Raw genomic sequence first — 23,138 nt, 5'->3', positions numbered from 1 at the left:
GCATCTGATCGACCCTGTGCCAAACATGATATTGGTTGTGGTTGGTTGGGACTGGTGTAGACAGCATACCCACTGGTGTGTGGCTTGAGTCTGTCCTACTGCCCACTAAATAGTGGCAACGTTTCTCAACTTGCGTCACTTTTAAATTTAGGACAGGTGTGACACAAAAGATGAAAGAAATGTTCTCTTAAGTCTGTTGTTTTGTGCATGAATTGGTGATATTGTGCCAATGGCGTATTTAAATAGCATTTTTCTCAATTTGTTTGTTTGGGTTAAGGTGTTGTTCAGCCTGTTGAAAAAGCGCACCGCCACGAGCCACCAATCCCGCATGACGAGGTGCTGGTGGATGAGCGGCAGGACAAAGAAGAGTCCGAGGAAGAGAAGAAACTCCAGCCAGGTGAAGGTGTGCAGAACGCACAAGTAGAGGGGAAAGCGGCTGCTGAACAGCAGATCCCACCTGAGCTAGAGAGGGAACAGCAAGTCCCAGACAAGGAGCCTGACGTCAAGGATCCAAGAGAAGCTGAACACGAGAAAGATCTGTCTCAAAATCTCCCTAAAGAAGAGAATCCCAAGGGTGACTCCAGGCAGGAGGCGAAGCCAGCATATAAAGACCTAGAGCCAGACCCTCAGGCGCAGCCCCCAGATGGACAGCAAGCTGAGCGAGACAACCCAAAGAGGGAGCAAGCTGCAGGTGACGCTGGGGTTGCTGATCTCCACCAACCAGAAGGACTTCCAGATAAGGAGAAGGAGTCAGACACCTGTAAGTTTCTCTCATTATTTCCTTTTGTTAGCATGTGTGGATTTGTTAAAGGGGCTTCATGAATGAGAATATCCCCAGAAACAAAGCTGCCAAGTGTTAAATTAGATGCCGCAGAGGCATAACTTCAGACAGTTAGAGGCCAAGATAATGTTTGAAGGGAAGACACTATGGGGGTTATTACAACTTTGGAGGAGGTGTTAATTCGTGCCAAAGGTGACGGATATACCACCAGCCGTATTACGAGTTCCATAGGATATAATGGACTCGTAATACGGCTGGTGGTATATCCGTCACTTTACCATCACTTTTGGGACGGATTAACACCTCCTCCAAAGTTGTAATAACCCCCTAAATGTGGTTCTTGGTAAAGGAATATGACAGGTGTCAGTGAAGGACAACACTTGGGGTCTTATGATCACTGCAGAGCTTGGTTTAATCTAAGAGTATTCTTACATGGTGCACCTCCTTTACCAAGATGGCGGAATAGATCAGAGATACTTAAATGAATGAGAGTCTGAATAGAGTACAAGAAGCTGAAATCAGGTTACCGAAGTCCTTCAAGGTACTGCAGACCTTTAACTATTAGAAGAAGGTAGTATTTTATTGTTTAAGAATGTGTGAAAAGTAACGAGGGAAAAAAATGCTTTTTCAGAAAGCATACACTGTAAAAATGACCACAGAAGTAGAGGAAAGTCATTTTGTCAATGAACGAGTATGCACAGAATTCTATTAGGAGGGGTGAGACTGATACAGAAATGAGCACAGTCCGTCAAATACCACGTTAGCACTGGACTGGTGTGCAAGGCTGGATTTGTAAGAGTTAAGTTAGATATCGACGTGCGTAATAGAGAACTAGGAAATTGGACAAATAAGTGCCTGATGTTTTCACGCTGGAAAACATTGAATACCCGTAGTTGAAGATAATACAGTTCATAAATAGCAATAAAATAATGTATTCTTTGTGAAAACGTTAATTGAAACAGGTTGTATGCACAGTGTTGATGGCAAGAATTCCACAGTGCTCTACTGTATGATGAAATTCAAATAGCACCGATTTCAGAACATTGAGTGATAAAACATTTGACTGTTTTCTTAGTTATACTGGAGAACTGCTAGTTACATACATATACTTGATAGCAAATAAAAGTGCAGTCTTTACTGCTTCCCTGCTCATTTGTTGGGTGTGCAAATCATCCCTGCTACATCTCTTGTGTGGGAACCTCAACACATCTTCTACCCGTTACTGCTGACCTTTCTGTCCACTACTCTCCTGCCAGGTCCCCTCTCTGCCAACCACCCATTCTCTCATGCTGCACAGGGCGGCTGTTCCCTCTCACAAACCCCCTGCCAGCAGGCTATGGCAAGGGAATACAAAAAGTGCTCGCTAGCCGAATTATGGCACTTTACCACTCTAAATACAATGCATCCCACTCCCTTTATTGAACACAGTAACTGTTAAAACTGTTGCGAGGTGTATAAAACAGAATACATTGTGTTAACTTACAAATCCACAACAGAGAAAAACAGTATTTACACAGTGAACATCTGGCTCTGAAGTCAAGTCACTGCTTATGTAATCTAAATTAAAATTGGCATGGTGCGGCCAAAAAAAAGCATGGAACTGATATTTTCAGTAAGAAGTGCAGATGTACTAGACAAAAATCTGAACACCTCTATGACATATTCCATATCTGTCCTTCGCATTAGAAAGCTAAGCAGACGCCTAAAAACACAAACGCATCATCAGGGACTTGGACAGTACGACTCCAGGTAGATAAATTACTGGATGTAGTCCATTAAAATTGGGAAATTCCTATGAAAGCACTCATCATAAGAAAGAACATAATTGTACAGATAATGATTCTTGCCCATGCATTGCATTCGCAGATATAAGGCGAGCATTCAAGAGAGGTAGCTCATAATAGCAGGAAAAGGGGAAACATATGAGATACGAAAGTCTGATCTTCAGTAAGCTGCATCAGTCTCTAAATGAGAAAATGGAAATTGGAATTATTCCTCCCGCATAACTAAGAGTCAGAGGGTCTAAAACTTCGAAAGTAATAGAATAGTAGGTGGGCCTGTTGTTGGCCAGATGGTTAGAATGTCTTTTAGTGCAATGAGGTACCATATTCACATTACTGATGCTTTTTGCTCTTCTGGCTGGTCTTGGTCTTTCTATGCATTATATGGAGTAATTGCAGAAACATTGGGCCCTACGAAACTCAGTGTTATAATTGGGAAATAATAGCCATTCAGCAGCACAATGTTGATTTTTTTTTTTCCAAATAGTTTATTTGATGCTTCTCATACAAGTTATTTCATCAAATAATGCAGGTGGAACAATGTGGAATCAACTGAAAAGGGTTTGGTTTGGTCTGGATATGTCATAGCATGGATGTCAGAAGATACAGCAAAAAGGGCTTTATTCCCCAAGCCCAGTACTTTTTGAAGGTCCGTGGTTATGCCGAAAAATCCGTTTATACATTTTGAATCAAACCTCGTTAATAATAATGAGGAGCAGATACCTAGAGCCACTAGATGGTGCCAGATGCCCGACTGTCATGTTTTCTCTTTCTTTCAGTACATTTGTTTTTACCTTGAAACAGGTGTTCATACTATTTGGCCCCCATCATATTTTCGACCCAGTTCCAGCAAAACCATCTGACATGCCTGTCCCCCAGAGTTCTCAATGCAGTATAGTTTCAGTTGAACTATTACCAATCTTCTCTGTGTGTGCCCTTCATGTATGGCAGTATGTCACTGCTGACATTCCAGTTCGTCCAAATTCTGCACTTATCAGTAGGGAAACACACATTTGCCGATTTCACATTATTCAGGTCATACCATTCGATTAAATATCCTGCATGGTAAACATTGAATTAATTCTGGGAATAAACCAACAACGTGTTAATAATGAATGGCTACTGTTTCTCAACTACTTTAACATTACATGCTATAGGCTCCAATTGTTTAATTCAATAAGGTGAGGAGACTGTGGCGTTGTATCTAAGCAGCTGAGAAGAAAATATATTGCACCAAAGGGAACACGTCAGAAAGGCAGTAATACACCCAATTGGGAATAAAAGAACAGCAGAATGACAGAAGAGAGTGTTTTCTGTACCTACCCTTTTACTGGCCCACACGTTGCGACCAGCCTTAACGTAGTAGAGGGTAGTTTCATTTGCTCTTGGTCGATACGGCTCAGCCTACTTCACCTTCTATTGCTGATGAGGGCTGATTTTGTTTTGTATCTTTGCAATGCTAAGGGCCAGCAGGATGGGATCGACTGTTCGAGGTTCAGGAACGCTAGCACAAGACTTTGCAACAGGTCTTAATGTATTAGGGGGTAATTTAAGTATTTTTTGCTAAAATGTACCTACATGTGTTCAAGACCAGAGTTTGTGGAAGAACAAGTCGGGGAAATACTCCACTCCACCGGATGTGAGCTGCAGTATCCAGCAGACCCAGTCAACAAACTTTGTTGGCTGGAGCCAGCATTTAGTGGTTGAATGAACAGTTGTCTGAAACTGGAAATGGCACTTGTTGGCTCCTATTGTTTGAGGTGAAAGGCCTCATACTGTAGAGGTAAGAATAGAGGTACCTGGTGGAGGTAGGTGGGGAATGAACCAGACAGAGGCGATAAGAATGGAAGTTAACTTGTGGAGACATATAAAAACAGGTTTAGTATGGCTCACATATTAGAGAAGAGATGAGCTACGATTGAGCAAAATTGGAACTAACATCACGAGAAAATTAGTAATATGAAGCTGCTTTTCTAGCCAACACAGTCAAGCAGGGTTAGTTTCATCAAATGGTCTCCTTTTTACCTTGACTTGACCATCGCTTACAATGACAGTTGAAGTATTTGGGAGAAAATTCTAGAAGCCCAGGAGAAAGCTTCCTTGTGTTAACTATAAACAGCAAGGGTGTCTGGGATCTCAGAAAAGTATCGGGCTTACATGGAAGAGTGAACACAAAAGGGTAATGCAGGGCAGTCCAATTAGCTCTTGTTCTATCAGTGCAGCAAACTACCAAGCTCTTAATCTCTACCCTTGCACGTGCAGGGTCACAGTCTGGCTAAGTTCTGAGCCATGACCCCAGTAGGGCCCGCCCACCATTAGGAGTCTTCAGAAGCATGAGTGGAGCTTGGGGCGTGAACCCAGGCAAAAATGTTGGTCTCCATTGGCCTGGAATGAGTGGGTGGAATGTTGACCTTTTAAAGAATGTGTAGGATCTCCTCAAATTCCCAACCATGACAGCTGTTTTTTTCCATTGTACATCATTTTATCCATTTGACAGCATCATCTGTGCGTTGCACTCCTTGCAATATGCATTAGTAAACTTTTTGTACCATCCCCCCTTTTTTAGTCAACTCACACACAGTACAACGCTATCATTTTAGCTACGATGGTGATATGGAACTGTCTAAATGCTGTAGTCCTAACTATAATATTTTTGTGCCTGTCTCACACCTCCTCTTGCATCATACTGCTATGTGCAAGACAAAAACAAGCGCACATCTCTGGTCGGTCACACACGACACCAAAATATTTTCCCATAAGATAATAACAAATACAGCACTAAGTGAGCCTTGCGGTGTAAAACGACACCCATATGAGAACAGAGCTCCCGGCACCACACACGGGTGCATGCAACACTGTGTTGCTGCTGCAAGACAATACTAAATTTCAGACATGGCTGTAGTTCAATGTTTGTTTTTATTACATATTTCGTTGTTTTTATAGGGCTGCTCTGCCCCCATTGGGTATCTCTGTGCTTTACATTGAATAACTCTGGGTGAAGAAATAGAATCTTACAAGTCATGCAACTGTAGATAAAAAGAAGTGTAGATGATGTGGTGGGAGTGCTTTAGGAGATAAAGGAGTGAACCAAGAGATTGGGATTGGGAGTGAACATTCAACACCCGAGTAAAAAGTCACCATTGTACAATTGTATAGCTCATTGGAGTGAAGGAAAATTACAGTTTGACTTTTAGGAAGCTTCTGAAAAGGAACAATTTCCATTTGCTATGGAATGCAAAGGAGGAGGATTGGATTCACAGCTCAGAATGTGGTACATTTTCGATGGAAGAAGCTGCTGCTTTGAAAACGTGTTTCACAGCCTATATGGGTCTAATTTTGAGTATTTTGAGGAAGACTTAGGAGGTGTTTGGAAATTTGGAAAGTGAGCCAGGCTGCTCTTAATTTCATCTGAACCTCGAGGACTAACCAGGTTAGCTCTTTAAGGACTTGGGTTATATGTGGTTGAATTCTATTATTACAGTCCGCTCTCCTATTTCTTATGACAATCTGCTTTCATTCACTGTGGCATTATGGGCTTCAGTCTAAGCAGAGAGATGGGTGTGGTCTTTTTGGATTGCAGCCAAGCGCTTGACACTCTTTCACACACAAAATAAAAACTCCTAGGCAAGCGAAGTAACATCAGTATGGCTTGTAGCATTAGGATGTGAGATGTTACCAGTTGACTTGGACAATAACTATAATAATACATTGAACACTGATGATTTCTTAGGCACCGCATGCAATATGTGAGCTGCTTTAGAGTAATACAGAGAGAATTGCTTGCAATAGGATGATGGGATTAATTGTAGCACTAATTGCTTTCGAGGTCTTGTGTGTTAAGTGAGGGGCTTTTGGGAGGATGGGCTGCCTTCTTTCCGGTAACCCAGTTGGTGACGATTTTGGCTGTAGGTTACTAGAATACCATGTACATTGTTAGTTGCTCTGACCACTTAGCTCTTGTTTATTAAGGAAAAATAGCCTGGTACAAAAGTGTGGGTTTGCATCCTTAAAACCAGCAGCACTGTTGCTGTTATCTGTTCCACAGCTTGGTGCATCCTCTTTCCAGATTTATGTCTCTACGACCTTTATTCCTTATGCACTTGTCGAGGACACTGCAGAGATGTTGTTAAGTGAACGTTTGCCTATAACTAGATCACGCCATGAGCTGTATCTGAGATCATACCCAGAGAGTCTTACAAACATAATTAGAGGTTTAAAAAGATCTGAAAAGTGCTCAGAAAGGTTCCATTTAAAATCCAAAGCAGCCAAATGCAAAGTCGTTTGTTTGGAGTAAACATAAGCCATACAGTATTGGAGACAACTGTGAGGGAGAGCAGGAAAGTGGTAAGGTTCACAGTGAGAGGCATGGAAGTAAAATTAAAGCTGTGCTCCATTAACTATTGGTGGGGCCTCATCGGAATGACCGGCCCAGGTCTGTTTTTTTGCATTTCCGTAAGAGGTCGGTGTAGTGGAGTAACGATGGTGAGTTGTAGTGAGTGCAGAGGAAGTATGAAGGTGGTTAAGGTGAAAGAAAATAGAATGCCAAGAGGTGTAGGTGGTTGAGATGGAGTCAGTAGAGCTAGTCTTCCAGCCAGAAGTGGCCGGGGAGGGTGAGAAGAGCTACTATAAGGCTGGGAGACGAGATGGGGCGATAGCATACCTTATACAGCCAAAAAAAAACACAACAGATAAGCAGATTGGGGAACATACCTGCAAAGGTGGCTTGCACATCAAAGGCTAGAAAAAAGATAAAGGCGGATAAAGGAGAGGTGGGCCCCACTCATATATTTGGGTCACAAGGAGCTGATAGTTGGAAATGAAAACCTCTTTGAAGCGCTACTCAGGGCCATGAGTCTGAAGGCATGACATATGAGAAGAAGGCAGATTGTTTGTTGTGATGATGCATGGGGACTGGGTAGCACTGAGTGATGGAATGACTTGGACAGGCATGCACTAACGCCTCGGTTCCTGATTTTAACCTACAGAAGCCTGGAGGTGACTAATTCCGTAACTGACTGACTGACCAGTATGCATGGACAAGCTGGGCCCAGGGCTGGGCGCCAATATTCTGCGGGGTGCATGGATCTGTGTGCATTAAGGTTATTCCAACAGCAGCAGCGCCCTTCTCATCTTTCACCAGCCTTGTCCTTGTACCTGCCTCATTGTTTCTGTCTTATTTGCCAGTTTAAAGTGGTCTTAGTCCTTCATTATCATACCGCGCTGATGTTTTTAACATCCCATTAGCCTCCTTCCTTGCCCTCCCTTCACCTTCTCACTCCTGCTCGTACACATCAACAAAACCATCATCTGAAAGAGGCACATCGGTGATTTTAGGTGAGCTGGGGGAGATCCGGGTATATTTGTGTTCAGGGGCCAGTCACTACTCGTCCAGGCACTGACCAGTAAACACACAAAAGGGACCCCTGCTGCCTCATTTAATTCACTAGCATCAGCGAGAGCGCCAAAAATCTCTTCACCCACGCCCAGGGCGATATTTTATTTAGCAAAGACAGGCCCTGCTCCCAGGTCTTCAGAAAAATAAGGGGGGGGGGGGGGAGGGAGGGTGCTGCCAAAGGTGAGTTCAACTTCTTAATCAGCAACGAAATTCTAAATTGACTGGGAAAGGCGTGATAAATTAATCGTGCAGATAGACTTGAAGAGCAAAATGGAGACACTTCAGTAGCAAGCAAGGGACGTGAGCAGAGTAAGAGTGCCTGAGGGGCATTGTTTGCAAATATCCATGTATTCTCACCAGAACTGTGTTTAGGGCATCGACGTAAAGGCATTAAAGGCAGCCCTGCTCAGAGACCCCTGTTCTTAGGTGCTGCTCCCTCCATTTGTCTTTTTTCTGGAGAGAATGGGAAGCCGTCGTAGCCTTGTTACCGTGCGTGGTCCTACCTTTAATTTTTAATGTAAGCCGTTTGCCAACCTCTAAGTGTCGTCAAAATACTTTTAATTACAAATTAAACTCTAAATATCATTAACATTATTAAAACGAATACTAGGGTCGCACATTATGCCTTGCTCCTGAGGTGTACTGAGACAGCTCTCTAAGCCCCCAGAGTACTCGTGCACTACTGGCCACCCCCCTCCAAGGATTTAGAGCTGTAATTGTAACCTGAAGCCCGCTGGCGAGTCAGACGGGTACGGCTGCAGATAACGCCACTCTGCAGAGACGCCGGTGCTTCGTGGCTACGGCAGAGAAGGAGAAGCGGGGGTTTTCTGCGAGATCCGCGAGACCGGGGATCCCCACCTCGAAGCTCCGAGCCGGGGAATCCCCCGCCAGCGAGCCACGCGCCCGCCCGCCTCTCGTCGCGCCGCGGGATGACAGCTCGGCTCTGATCTGTCACACTCGCCCGGCGAGGCTGCGAGATGTCAGGTGCTGCCTGAGAGCTCCCCGGGGACACCGAGCCCGCTGATCATGACAGGTAACATGTTCCTAAGAGCTCCTTTTAGAGCTGGTTAAGTGCTCTCCTTCCATTTTAATTGGCCGGGTAGTTAACATTGGCTCTCTGCCACCAGCCTGCGTGGCTCTGACACACTCCCCGTCCCCCCTATTATTCTACCATAGAAATGACTTAACCACTCACTGACTGGTGGAAAAGAAATCCTTGCTGTGAGCAGAGGAAGCACTTGGATTTGACACTGCATGGTACGTAGGTTTGCGTGCAGCAAATTTCCCTCCACTTGGGCGAATACATTACTTACTTCACTGCAGACGAACGCACTAAAATACCAACATCGGACGCTCGTACCTGCACTCGAAGACCTGCGCTAAGACGCTACGTTATCTGAGGTAACCATGGCTTTTATTTTTTATTTTATTTTTACCAACCGCCTACTTCTGGAGGGCAAACTTACTTTTACAACAAAAATGAGCGTACAGGGAAGGTCTCTGTAGAAGTGCAGACTGCTGTCTGATTGGTGTTCTGCCTGGTCACAACTGTTCGCAGAATCACAGACCAATACGTTTTCTAATTTACACTTCACAGCGCCTCAGCCAGGCACAGAGTAGACCCAGTTAAACGCTTTTCTATCACCTTGGTCCTCTCTGCGTTAAAAGCTCCTAGGGATGGAATCTTAAAAGGAAGAAGCTTTTCAGACGTTTTTATTAATCAGATCAGGAGTGTGATTTGTCATTTCTGCTAGAGCAGTCCTTCAGCTAGATCAAAGGGGGAATGGATAACAGACAACCTGTTACTGTGTCCGTACCCGAGGCACTGGGTGATGGAGGTTGGCTTCCATGGATTTCAAGACTTTGGAGGCGTTTGTTAGTCGGGTGGATGGAGAACATATTGAGATTGAGCGTGACATTGAAAAGGTGATGCGTTTGTTCCATCGTGGACAACCGGAGGGTTGTACAATGCATGTTTTGGGGAGTTTCTCTGATATCCAGCGCTCTTCAACACCTTCACAAATGTAAATGTTAGGTAACATAATCTGCTTAGATTTTGCCCAACCTGCCATCACAAATTGTTGAAAAATGAATGCACGTAATGTTTTTAATTTTTGTCTACTTAAAGACGAAAGGTCTTTAGGAAAAAAGATGAAAAGAGCAGTAGTTACCATAGAAGAAAGCTAAGAGAGAAGGGATGTTGCCAGCGCTCAGAGCGACCGCCCGGGAGCTGGAGACTCTGGTTCAATCCTTAGCATCGGCACAACATCCTGTGATTCTGGGCCAATCACTTACTCTCCCCCTGCCTAGGGACAGCACCTTGAGACCCTCACGGGTGATAAGCCGCGCTTTATAAAATCTACATTTCACATTTCATTTTTAATTAAAATGTAAAGCTTAGTGTGTATGGCGACCGTCGGTGAGTGAGATGAAGGAGAGCACTTGCCAGATTTATGTAAAGTAAGAGCCACGAGTGTGGATACAGGAAGGAAAGACTATTAACAAGTTTCAAGGCCTATTTTGATTCAGCCAGTAGGCAGAACTGTGCAGGTCTAATATTACACAGACGTTCATGGCAAATACATTCTGGTAAAAAAATGTGAAGTGTAAGATGACAATTTTGACTCTCCATTTATGGTTAAAAATCTTTTCAGCGTTGTGGTCAGTGATTCACTGTAACAAATTAAAAATGCCTATGAAACAGCAAAAGCAACGGGAGCCTTGCTGGCCAGAGGACATTTTTGAAGTGGCTTTCCAATGTAAGATGAGGACAAAGGTGTTCTCCGTTTACACAGCCTGCGCAACAATCAGAACAAAATACATTGATAATTGACCTGGTGTCACATTTGCAACAAACCAGTCAAGTAAGGAGAGATCTCTTGTAAGAGGTAAAGAAAACAGGTACATTCCTGAACTGTGTGCACAGGCACTGGACATTATTAGAACAATTATGAACTGTTTTAAAGAAACAAAACCGTACAGGAAGGTAACAAATATTTGTTTTATTTGTACCTGCAAACATGGGGTCGACAGTCACAAAGGGACCCATTGCAAGATGGATAGTACAGACCATTCAAACATGCTACATCTAGCATGGGTACTATTAGAAGACAGATGAAATACACAGTCCAATAAGAACAAGAAGCCACTCGCAGGCATGGTGGTGATGTGGTTATCCAGCCACACATTCACAAAACATTACCACGTGGACATTCAAGTCAACAGGAAAGCACAAGAGGGATACAAGGTTTTAAAGCAGCTGTTGGTTGACACACACTCACTTAATCTCAACCTCCTGGGTGGAGGAAATAGTTATATAGTTATAGCACAGCATGTGAATCCAGAAAAGATTCACACTGCAAAACAAAATGGTTACTTATCTGTAGGAATAGTTTTGCATCTTAAAATACTTTCCTGGATTCATATCCAACTCTCCTGACTTCCCCAGAACAGACATGAGTTTTTAAATAGGGTGTAGAAACTATACAAAACATACCATTTACTAAGCCTTAAAATAATGCAGGTTACTAAAAGAGGAAAAAAACAATCCGAAGATGACCACGCACTGGGGTTTAGGGAGGTGAGTCTGACTTGGGGATGGGGTATGCCTAACTACTTGCCGACACCTAAGAGGTAAAAAAGAACTTTCCAGCCTAGCCACGAGATGGCAGAGTAATGCACATCAAGCTGCAAATCTACTCCTCCAGGTAATTAACCATTTATTTTTCTGTCGGATAGATTGGGGGTAGTGATTGTCATTACTTTTTAGGTGATACAACAGGGTTTGAAGAGTATGCCAAAACTGTAGGACATAGCTATTGTAGCTCCATCAGGGAGTGAAAGATGTAATATTTCCTGTTTACTTTGAGACATAGAGCAGCATGGAGGGCATTCTTAAGTGGTTTTGAATTAAAGTCACAAAAGGAGATAAGCATATCATTTCTACCATTTGGCTAGGCCATGGACCATGGTTTTGAAGTCTTTATGCCTGGATTCTGTGAAGTAGTGATGGTTGGTATTGGTTGGTATGAAACTCAATGTGTTTTCTTAATGACGTGTTCGGGAGAGGGAGCTGCAATCCTTGTTTTATGCAACCAGATTTGCTGCTCGACAAGTTGTGAATGTGTTCAGTTTCATGTTGGATTGCCAATTCTGGATTTGAACTTTTTTTGTGTTGGCAGTGAAGATGCATTTCATCAGGTTTAGTTGAGTTAGTGGCTTGACATCCATACTTCAGTGACAGAGAGTCATTGTTTGATTGTGGAGACTTTCAGGTAAAGTATGGTGTCATCTGCAAAATCATAAGTCCTTGTTATGATGTTGGGCAAAGAAGATTCTTCGAGGTTTCATATCAAGTTTGAATATTACATGTATTTCAAAAGGTTGAGGGGAAGATATAATCTTTGTTACTTTCATAACTGTAAGCGTGTATTTAAGCGTGTTTTAAGGTGAATATTTTGTGTTGTGGATTTGGTGATGTAGTGGTCTATTTAGTTTTATCAAGTCTTGTCTCTTGCTTTTACTAATGCAGATCAGCTGATGGTACTTGATTTATCTCTTGGTTATGTCTGCTATTGGGTTGTCGTCAGTATTTAATAGCTTTATTTCTTTTGGAGACGTTTGTGAAATTAAATGTGTAATTGGTGGTTTGGGCTGCAGTACTGAGGCTTCTTCATGTAATACAACATAATGCCAGTTTTGTACGTCATTGCAGATTTTTTTGCTGCATATTCTTGTTTGTTGGTGGAACATTTACTGCTATCTAGTTTTTGCGTTTGAGGGTTTCCAGGAGTGTGTTGCTTACAAGGTGGTTGAAAAGGTTAGTAGGACATGTTCCTGAATATCATCATGGTAGATAAGTACCACTAGTTAGCATGTTTTAACTCGATGTTATGCATAGTTGTTTGTTATAAATGCTGAATTGGAGTGTTAAAGTGGGCTTCCTAACCCACGTTGTTACTTGTCTAACATTTTGCACCGTACACTTTTTGCAGTTTACTTCGTATGTACAATTCTCACATTAATTTGAATTTGATTGTGAGAGGTGTCACTTTTTTGCCACGTTTATTGAAAACCTTGTCAATAAATATGTGAATTGACCATTACATGAAAATCCTTGCATCTAATGAAGGACGATCTCATTTTATCCCTAAAAAAATGAGGTAACGTCCAGATTTGTACAGGCCATCCTTTGCAGAGTACTCTGTTTCTTTGTTTGTTCAGTTTGATACCCCATTGTCTGGAACAAATGGGGTAGCCCTTTATTATAGGAGTCATTCGAGAAAACCACCTCGGTCGATGCCCACAGTTTAGATTTTGTTTGTGAAAAATATTACAATTCTGGATCGGACTATTAAATGGCAGCTAAGTGTCCAGCATGTGAGTATTCAGCTGATACTAAGCGGCAGCTCTGTTTTACAGAGGCAAGTAACCCGGTCCTTTCGTTCTTTGCGCGTACATGCACAGGTAAATCAAGTAATGGAAAACATATTTACTGATAGTGAGGAAACTGCTTCATCCATCCAATAACAATTCTTCTGGCACAATTAGTGTGCTTTATTTTAAAGTAGATGATCCGAAAGGCCTTGACGCAATTGCTTGATGTTGCCTTTAGGAAGAGAGGCAACATAGAATAGTTTGGGATTTGCTTTTTTTGTGATCCTGGTGGTTGGCCCTTCAGTCCTTGTACTCTGTGAACCGCGTATCTCCCAATCACTACTCACTCCCTTGTTGCGGTTTATTGTAATAGTTCAAGTCAAACCCTGGCATCTTGTTAATGAATACCTCCAACACAGGTAATTTGAGGTGAAACAATAGAAATTATTGTTCGTCCTCTGGTTAGGCTTAAACATATAACTGCGGTGGAGTGACAAATGCAATCTACACCCCTATAGAAACGCATTGTTTAATTCTGAGTACCCCTAGGGCTTATGAATGAAGAGCCCCTACTAGCTTTTAGGCAAAGGGCTGTGATGATCGACTCTTATTATTCATCTAATGAGTATATGAAAATGACAGGGAAAATAGCCGCATCTAGTCATAGTGACCCAGATATATACGTGCTGCAATCATTGCACCTCTCAGGTATGTTGTGGTGTGGAGAACTGGCATTCCGTGTTCTTAAACCACCCAGTTTGTTCCCTAGCGAAACTGTTATTAAAGGGACTAGGTCAGAGTGTGGCAAAGTTCTCTTAGCAGGCTGATTGCATAGCTCAGTGTGCTTACAGGTTCCCTCAGCAGACCGATTGCATACCACAAGATATTGAAACACACTAAACAAAAGATTGTTAATTGGCATCAAGATCACATATGTGATACAGTCAAATTGCTAAATGATACTGCACATTGCAAACGGCATACAATCATAAATGCTTTTCAATGGGTTCAAGCAAATAACATTCACAACACCATCCCTATAGTTATCTGAATCTGTTCTAATCTTGCCACTTAATTTGAAGTCTTTTTGTGTATGGATCTATTTTCATTCTTTTTTAATTCTCTCTTCGTTTGCTACACTCTGGCTAAGTAGGTGATGTGAACTGATTTTTTTAAATTTTTTTGCAGATGAAAAGAAGGATCCACTTCCTGCTGAGAGAGTAGACCCAGACCCGGAGCAGAAACTTGAGCTCCGGGAAGAACGGAATGCTGAAGGAAAGAACCTGGAAAATCCAGAAGGTAAGTGGTTGCAGCTCATCATGCTTTGCCTATAGCATGTCTTGTGCTTATACTTCTCCCCACTCCTCCCCAGTTCTTACTATCCAGACAGTCAATAGAACATGATATTCCCCATCTCTCTCCACAAATAGTAGTTCTGTTTCTATTTCCCATTTCTGTCCACTCCTTACCCCTTCTGGCTTATCAACCCCCCCCCCCCCCCCCCCTCTTCACACCAGTTTGACCTTCATTTGCGTATCCATCCTCCCTCAGAAGATTCAGGAAATCTCCTGGGATTTTTTTTAAGTGTCCAAAGATGACTTACGAATTAATGCCTCACTTCCCTCTCACCAGCGTTATTCCCCACCCCAATCATTATTAGGCTAGATATGTGTGCCAAGGTGGTTGCCTATTTTAGCTCATTTTGTCCATCAATACTAATAAGATTTTTACAGAAGTTTGCCAACGTTCTTATCTTCCATACGTTAAGGTGCTATTGCGAATAATATTACTAAAGAAAACTAGAAATTATTTTGATCTAAGAGATTTAATAAAACTATGAGCATGATAATATCACAGTAAGACAGATATTAGCTCACTAGTGTGAAGCACAACAAAGAAAGAAGGGGGTGGGATTCCAGAGTGCTTGGGTGTTTTTAGTCAGGAAAACAATCTGATTCCAAATCCTTTCATAAAGCTACTGCAATTCAGTTTCCTACTGTTCGTGGAGCAGACTTAAGGTAATATGTGTATTGCTATTTGTGACAGGTTCACATGCTTTCTTGGATTAATTCTCAACACTAACATGGGCTTCAGCCTTATACATTGGGATTATATTTTGCGGCATATGAGTCTATGGAAGTCTTAATTCCTGGAGTATCAGTTACTGGTCACAGACATGTTCACAGCAGCTGGATGGGTTGTGCTAGCATCCTATAAATGAGATGTCTTTTCCAGATATTCTAGTCTTGGTATTTAGAGCACACTGATACCTAGAACGAGCGCCCTCTTTTTGAGCCCAGCTTTATGAGAAGGCCCTATGTGTGGAAAAAAAATTATTTCACTTCACCCCCAATGCACTTCAAACAAGCTGTTTGTAGCCACCACTATATGATCCACCTAGTTTTGCAAGTGGTGAACTGCCTCCTTACCCCTCCTAGCAGCCAAGGAGGTGACGTGTCCTGCCCTTGTATCTCATTCGGTGGGTCTGGCCCTCACCTAATTTAGTAAATGGTCTACCAGTGCATGGGCAGGTTCCACCCTTCTGTAAGTGTGCACGCTAGTTCCTGCTCCTTGGTCTCAGTCCGTCAGTTGGTGAACTGACTCCTACCTTCCAGCTCATGTTCTGTTACTAGGTAACCAGGATCCTGCTCTCACCTTTCATTCTGAATGTGAGTTAACAGAGGACGGGTTGGCTTCTGCCTTTCAGGTGTCATCAGAGCTGTGTCCTTTGACCACTAGTTTTCCTACATTTGAGCAAGCCTATTCCGAGATTTCAATGTTGCATTTTTGGGTACTGCTGAATATTTTAAAGTATTGTCCTATATGATGGAGCTTGACATAAACACTAACTCCTAAGCTGGCTTGTAAATCCAGAAGTGTTCTACCTAAATACTGGCTTCCTTTGATCTTTGTGAGACCTTTTTGTTTTTTCCTCTTTCTCTTCTTCATGCTTCTTTCTGCAATTCACCAGCCGAGATGGTCAGGCTTGCGGCAGGTATGGATGTGCAAAATTGCCTGCGATTTGTGCACGCATTGGTGTTACATCATCAGAATAGTCCAGTTGCATGTGAATACATTAGTCTTAATATGTCACTGTTCTAATTCTTGTATTACTCTATTACTAAACTACAATGTGGAGAAAGGGTGTTGTGTGTCGGTGTGTCTCTTTTATTTGTCTTCCCATTCCCTAACCTCTAGCTTTACATCACAACAGCCATTCACTGCTGCACTGCAAACAAAACATAAACCACTGAAAAGCATCTAACTCGTGCCTATAGAGCACTCAAAAGATTAATTAACCAAACAGGAGTAAACCATTGCTTTATAAAACATCTTCAACAATTTCAGTTGCCTCAGATCCTGTCATGCTTCTTCTTCTTCTATGAGTTAAGTATTAATATAAACTGTCAAGAGTACGTTTTCTTGTGCACTTATATTTTTAAGTGGTCTTGTCTGCTCCAATAGCTCAAAAATATGCACTCATCCAACTACACATGGTGGCCAGCATTTTATTACGGGCAAGTAGTGTTTTCCCTCTATAATCCTGTCAGGGAACATGTTGCCACTCTCTTAACCTGTAACTCTCCTCAAATCTTGCCAGGAGGGATAAGCAAATATAAAAGGCAATGTCATTTGCTCGCAGATAAGAAGACATTTAATCTCTGGCCAGAAAAGCAACATTTTGTCCAGCCTGGCAGCCTTTGAGAAGTAAAAAAAAATATTGGCAGGCCTGTAGGTGTAGTAACATGAATTACATAGTCAACTTAATAGTTATGAGTTCAACACCATGAAATGGAGATTCCGCACTTCTAAACCAATTTCTTTTTGTTGTTGGGTTGGTCTTTGCTGTTTTTTACCCCTCAAGCTACCGAGGTGACGTTCTACCTTTTGACCAATGATTGTTGGTGCCTGTGCAACAGCTTAGCGATATACCACAGCTATTAGGTCTGGTCATTCCTTTTTCCCCAGAACAGTTATTTATCATATTCCACAGAAAATCAGAAGGACCATCACTAGCCTATCCTCAAAAGCATGATATATAGTTTAATAAATGGAAGTGGCATATGCGAATACATTTCACCAAGTGTCCTGCTCACACAAATTACAACTTAATGCGGAAGCACTAGCAAACATATTTGCAGCCAGTTACGGCACACACGTTTAGGAAGCATCATCCCGACCTTGTAGTAGAACATCCAGTGCCATTCTGAAGAGTGCTCGATTTCCCTGTTTCAGGACTGGGCTATGTCATCTATCCCAGTGCTACACACGATAAAGGGCAGGAAGTACAGTCTACCCAAAAATTCTGAGTTACTCTATTAAAGGTTTCTCAAGTATGAGTAAAGCTGTTTAATGAGTTCTGGAGAACAGAATAAAATAGGTTTGCAGCTTGCAAATGAATAAAATAAGTGTATTTTTCATTTTTTGCTGTCATTAAAATGCCTTAAAGAATGTCTTAGATCGCTGCTACTTAAAGTTTTAAACAATCAAAGTATTCCATCAGGTGGTTGATGTTGAGCGTCGCACATCCGATATAGGTAAGTCAGAATATCAAATACAAAGAAATGTAGTCATGTGGAGGGTGCCGACCTGGTAGATAAACCCAACCACCACGGGTTTCAGAGTGCACAGAGACACTGGTGGCACTGCAAGAGAGCCACTTATGTCCCGCGCTGTAATAGACAAAATGTAAGGGAAAAGAGGCAACCAGGGCACTCTTAAGTCATGAAACCGAGATACGTAGATTAGCAGAGGAATTTATTGGTAAACCTCCTTGGTGATAACTTAATATTTATACAGTAATAATAGTGTCCATATGTTCTGATAAATGCATGAAAATTCGGTAACAGCCAACACGTGTTTCGTCCTCAACGGACTTCTTCAAGGCTCATGAACTAAACTGTAAATGGGAATCAAAATGTTTCCGTTGGAGTTCCACGTGAGAATTCAGGGAGACCGAAGAACACTCTGAATGCGGCCTTGGTAAAACCAGTCTGTATAAGTTGAGCCGTGTCTGTATAACGTTGTCGGACTGAATACGGCAGCGTTAGCACGCGCTGTCGATCGCGCACACACACTGGTGTGCAGTTTCCCGGAATCTGGGGAAACACGGCTCAACTTATACAGACTGGTTTTACCAAGGCCGCATTCAGAGTGTTCTTCCTACTACGGACACACTCTACATGATAGCTTGCTAGCTTCCTAAAACAATACTAGTTTCTTGAATATAAAGGGACCTTGTCACTATGATGGAGAACCCTTCGGTCTCCCTAAATTCTCACGTGGAACTCCAACGGAAACATTTTGATTCCCATTTACAGTTTAGTTCATGAGCCTTGAAGAAGTCCGTTGAGGACGAAACACGTGTTGGCTGTTACCGAATTTTCATGCATTTATCAGAACATATGGACACTATTATTACTGTATAAATATTAAGTTATCACCAAGGAGGTTTACCAATAAATTCCTCTGCTAATCTACGTATCTCGGTTCCATGACTTAGGAGTGCCCTGGTTGCCTCTTTTCCCTTACACTTAAAGTTTTAAGTTACTTGTAATTAAGAAACCGACTGAAGTCCAACTTAATCAGTAGGGTTGTTGGATGTTTATTTATTCATCACAAAATAAGCTTAACTTCCAGAAATTATAAGTATTCATCTTCTAATGTACAGACTACATAAACATTGCTAGCATAAATGAACTGCTGACACGTATCTTACCTACCTAAGCACTGTGCAGCTAGACACACTGTAGTTAGGATACCATTTATCTGATTTAACCAAGTGAAGTTATCCAGTTTACTGGCCAGCAGTCCATGTTGTGTGCAAATGCAGGTGATAGGAACAGAGGCAGATGATGGAGGCTGTGGTGCAGACTAAGACCATTGCTGACCAAGGCCACTAGGAGAAGGCACCTATTAGGGTGATCTCCTCACCCCAAGTCATTATGGATACAGTCTGAACTTTTCACTGGAAATAATTGTTTTCAGGTGTGTTCATTTGCTCAGAGCAACAAAAGTATAACAAGGCTTCAACACCCAGAATGCATTGGGCTATCACACAAAAGTCAAGGACTGTAAACAGTGCCATAATGGCTTATGGGCAGGTAGTCACCTCATAACTAAAGCAGGCTGATAACAGGATTAGAGGCCTGCTGAAGATGGCCATGGTGTAGACTGGCAGCTGCCACTCTACCCCACTCAACGATACAGCCCTGCTGAGCAATACTCTGTCCCCAAGCAACCCACACAACCTGTGTTCTGCATTGGCAGGCCTACATGTCTTTATTCACAGTGTATGTGCACTCACTGAAAGAGGAGGACGAAGTTAACTATGTCTTGCCTGCTGCGCACCTTCGATACCGGAACGAAGACAATGATGTAGACTTACCAATTATGCATATCCTTCATATGGTCATTTGAAAATGGGGAGCAGTGGCAGGTGGCCGGGCTGTTACCTTGGACATAGGATCAGCACTGAGACAGAGAATGGGCCAAGTGGAAATTAGTCTTTTTAAAGTTTTACACAACTCAGTTGGTGAACAAAGAGAAGAGTACCACAAACAGACTTCGAGAGATGAAGACATTGATGAGCGTACCTGCTTGGATGAACGTCATCTTCATTTATTTTGTTCTATCTCATGTATTGGGGTTTACTTGTGGAAAGGAAAGGTTATGGGGGAAAAGAGGTGCTCGTTTAAATAGAGGGGGTAGAGAGTGACGGGCTGACCGTCCTTTTAGAAGGGAAGAAAGGCCTGAGCAGCTCTTGACATGCATTACCTCTACATGGTGTATGTTGGCGGACCATAAGATCACAGCATATAATGCAAGGGGTTAAATAATCCGGCTAAATGACAGACGATCCTGTCAGAGCTTTAGCATGGGAAAATATGTGTGGGCTTCTTACAAGAGGCACATCTGGTGGTGGCAGATCAGAATCGGATCAAAATAAAAATTTCCTATCAAAGTGTCTAGTCTCAGGAGGTCAATTTTTCATATAAAAGGAATTCCCATAGAATATATTACAGTCCTATAAAGGAGCCCAGCAGAGAACAGGAAGAGTTCCTCATTTCAACCCTGCCGAATGTAACCGTGAAAGAAACAGGCATACTTATACTGGGAGGAGACATTAATATTGTCCTATATGCTGAAGTGGATACAACCATTTGACGATGTGGGGTATCCTTAGTCATTTCATTGAGAGGCATAGAACGTCTTAAAGGTTGTGGTCTCATAGATAGTTGGGGAGTTAGACATTGTCTAGTAAACAATTTTTCACACTGCTCACATGCCCTCAGAACAAATGGACCTATTCATTACTTATTTCTAGATCAACGAATACTGGCGAATAGAATAGAATCCAAACGTGGTCTAATAATCTTGTCAGAGCCTGACCCTGTCTCATTTGTATTACGGGGATTGGGAGAAGTATGAGGGGGCAGGATAATGGATTAGAAGTTAAATGAATATCTACTAAAAGATCAGGTAATAGTACAGAATGCTAAAGTTGTCTTTAAAGAATACTTGCACTTTAATGAGGTTGTTTCGGCCTTGGTGGCAACACGATGGGATGCATTAAAATGCAGTCTTTCAGGTCCCTTCATAAAGAGAGCAGCAGGTTTAAGGAGGGAAAGAGAAGCCAATTTGATTATTTTAGGGCAGGAATTGCTCACGTTTGAGAAACATCATCAAACCTCAAACCAATTGTGACTACTAGGGACCAAATCAAAGTACTCCAATTCAAAAAGGATCTGCACATACTTAATCATTTAGATCGCAAGTATTTTTTTTAAAAATCACTAAAGAAAAAATGATCGCTGGCAGGTTTTTATAAGACTTTTGCCACAGTCCTCTTATAACTGCTGTAGGAAAATGGCACTGTTGGCATATTTACCCCCTAACTTTTTGCCTTTTTGTTGATGCCAGATTTGATTGAAAGTATGCTGGGACCCTGCTAACCAGTCCCCAGCACCAGCGTTCTTTCCCTAAAACTGTACCTTTGTCTCCACAATTGGCACAGCCCTGACACACATATAGGTCCCTTGTAAAAGGTACCCCTGGTACCACGGGCCCTGTGGCCAGGGAAGGTCTCTAAGGGCTGCTGCATGTATTATGCCACCCTGGGGGACCCCTCACTCAGCACATGCACACTGCCTCACAGCTTGTGTGTGCTGGTGGGGAGAAAAAGACTGACTCGGCATGGCACTCCCCTCAGAGTGCCATTCCCACAACCCACTGTGTGTGGCATAGGTAAGTCACCCTTCTAGCAGGCCTTACAGCCCTAAGGCAGGGTGCACTATACCACAGGTGAGGGCATAGCTTCATGAGCTCTATGCACCTACAGTGTCTAAGCCAATTCTTAGACATTGTAAGTGCAGGGTAGCCATACTGAGTATATAGTCTGGGAGTTCGTCAAACACAAACTCCACAGTTCCATAATGGCTACACTGAATACTGGGAAGTTTGGTATCAAACTTCTCAGCACAGTAAATCCACACAAAGCCTGTCCTGGGTGGAGGTGCTTCACACCTCCCCCTGCAGGAACTGTAACACCTGGCAGTGAGCCTCGAAGGCTCAAGCCTGGTGTTACAACGCCCCAGGCACTCCAGCTAGTGGAGATGCCCGCCCCCTGGACACAGCCCCCACTTTTGGCGGCAGATCGGGGGAGATAATGAGAAAAACAAGGAGGAGTCACCCCCCCTCAGCTAGGTCCTCCCCTCCTTAGAAATTCCTCCATCTTGCTTTGGAGGATTTAGCCCAATAGTGCCCCAAAGGGAGGAGGCACAAGGAGGGTGTAACCACCCTCAGGGACAGTTGCCATTGGCTGCTGCTCTCCAGCCCTAAACACACCCCTAAATTTAGTATTTAGGGGTGACCCTGAACCCAGGAAATCAGATTCCTGACGACTTACAAAGAAGAAGGACTGCTGAGCTGAAAACCCAGCAGAGAAGAAAGAAGACGACAACTGCTTTGGCCCCAGCCCTACCGGCCTGTCTCCTGATTCAAAGAACCTGCAACAGCGACGCATCCTGCCGGCCCAACGACCTCTACCGACACAGAGGACTGCCCTGCAACTACAAAGGACCAAGAAACTCCCATGGACAGCAGCCCTGTCTAAACCAGCAAGAAGAAACCATCTTTAAAGGGACTCCCACCTCACTCCAGAAGCATGAGTCCCCACCACTCTGCACCTGATGCCCCTGGCCCGTGTCCAGAGAAACCAACGACCCAGGGAGGATCCCCAGGCAACCCTGACGACGTGTCCACCCTGGGCTAACCTCTCTGCACCCCCACAACGCCGCCTGCAGAGGGAATCCTGAGGACCTCCCTGGCCGCGACTGCCTGGTGAGAAGAAATCCGACGCCTGGAAGAAGCACTGCACCTGCAGCCCCCAGGCCCGTAAAGAACCAACCACCGGTGCAGCAGTGACCAGCAGGTGGCCCTCACCCTTGCCCAGACAGTGGCTGGCCCGAGAAGCCCCTCCCTGTGCCCTGCCTGCAACGTCTGAGTGACCCCCGGGTCCCTCCTTTGATTTCTAATACAAACCCTACACCTTGTTTGCCCACTGCACCCGGCCGCCCCTGTGCCGCTGAGGGTGTGCTTTGTGTGCCTACTTGAGACCCCTCAAGTGCTCTACTATACCCCCCTGGTCTGCTCCCCGAGGACGCAGGTACTTACCTGCCAGCAGACTGGAACCGGAGCACCCAGTGTCTCCATAGGCGCCTATGTTATTGACCCCTGCACCTGATCGGCCCTGTGTTGCTAGTGCTGGGTGTTTGGGGTTGACTTGAACCCCCAATGTTAGGCT

The 23,138-nt window shown here is 43.3% G+C and overlaps 1 protein-coding gene across 3 annotated transcripts in view; it reads left to right on the top strand.

Annotated features, from left to right (window-relative positions):
- SLC38A10 (solute carrier family 38 member 10) overlaps window positions 1-23,138 on the top strand; it is a 242,425-nt gene that overhangs the window by 201,738 nt on the left and 17,549 nt on the right. For 2 of the 3 annotated variants that reach the window (XM_069199759.1, XM_069199761.1), the window contains exons 13-15: window positions 278-760; window positions 14,522-14,632; window positions 16,305-16,328. In XM_069199759.1, coding sequence (XP_069055860.1) covers window positions 278-760; window positions 14,522-14,632; window positions 16,305-16,328 — 618 coding nt within the window. The remainder of the gene's footprint in view (window positions 1-277; window positions 761-14,521; window positions 14,633-16,304; window positions 16,329-23,138) is intronic. The other variant, XM_069199762.1, reaches the window with a different exon arrangement.

Source organism: Pleurodeles waltl, chromosome 7, assembly GCF_031143425.1.
Source record: "Pleurodeles waltl isolate 20211129_DDA chromosome 7, aPleWal1.hap1.20221129, whole genome shotgun sequence".
Classification (NCBI taxonomy): domain Eukaryota; kingdom Metazoa; phylum Chordata; class Amphibia; order Caudata; family Salamandridae; genus Pleurodeles; species Pleurodeles waltl.
The sequence above is the reverse complement of the archived record's forward strand: the minus strand, read 5'-3'. Positions and strand labels throughout refer to the sequence as shown.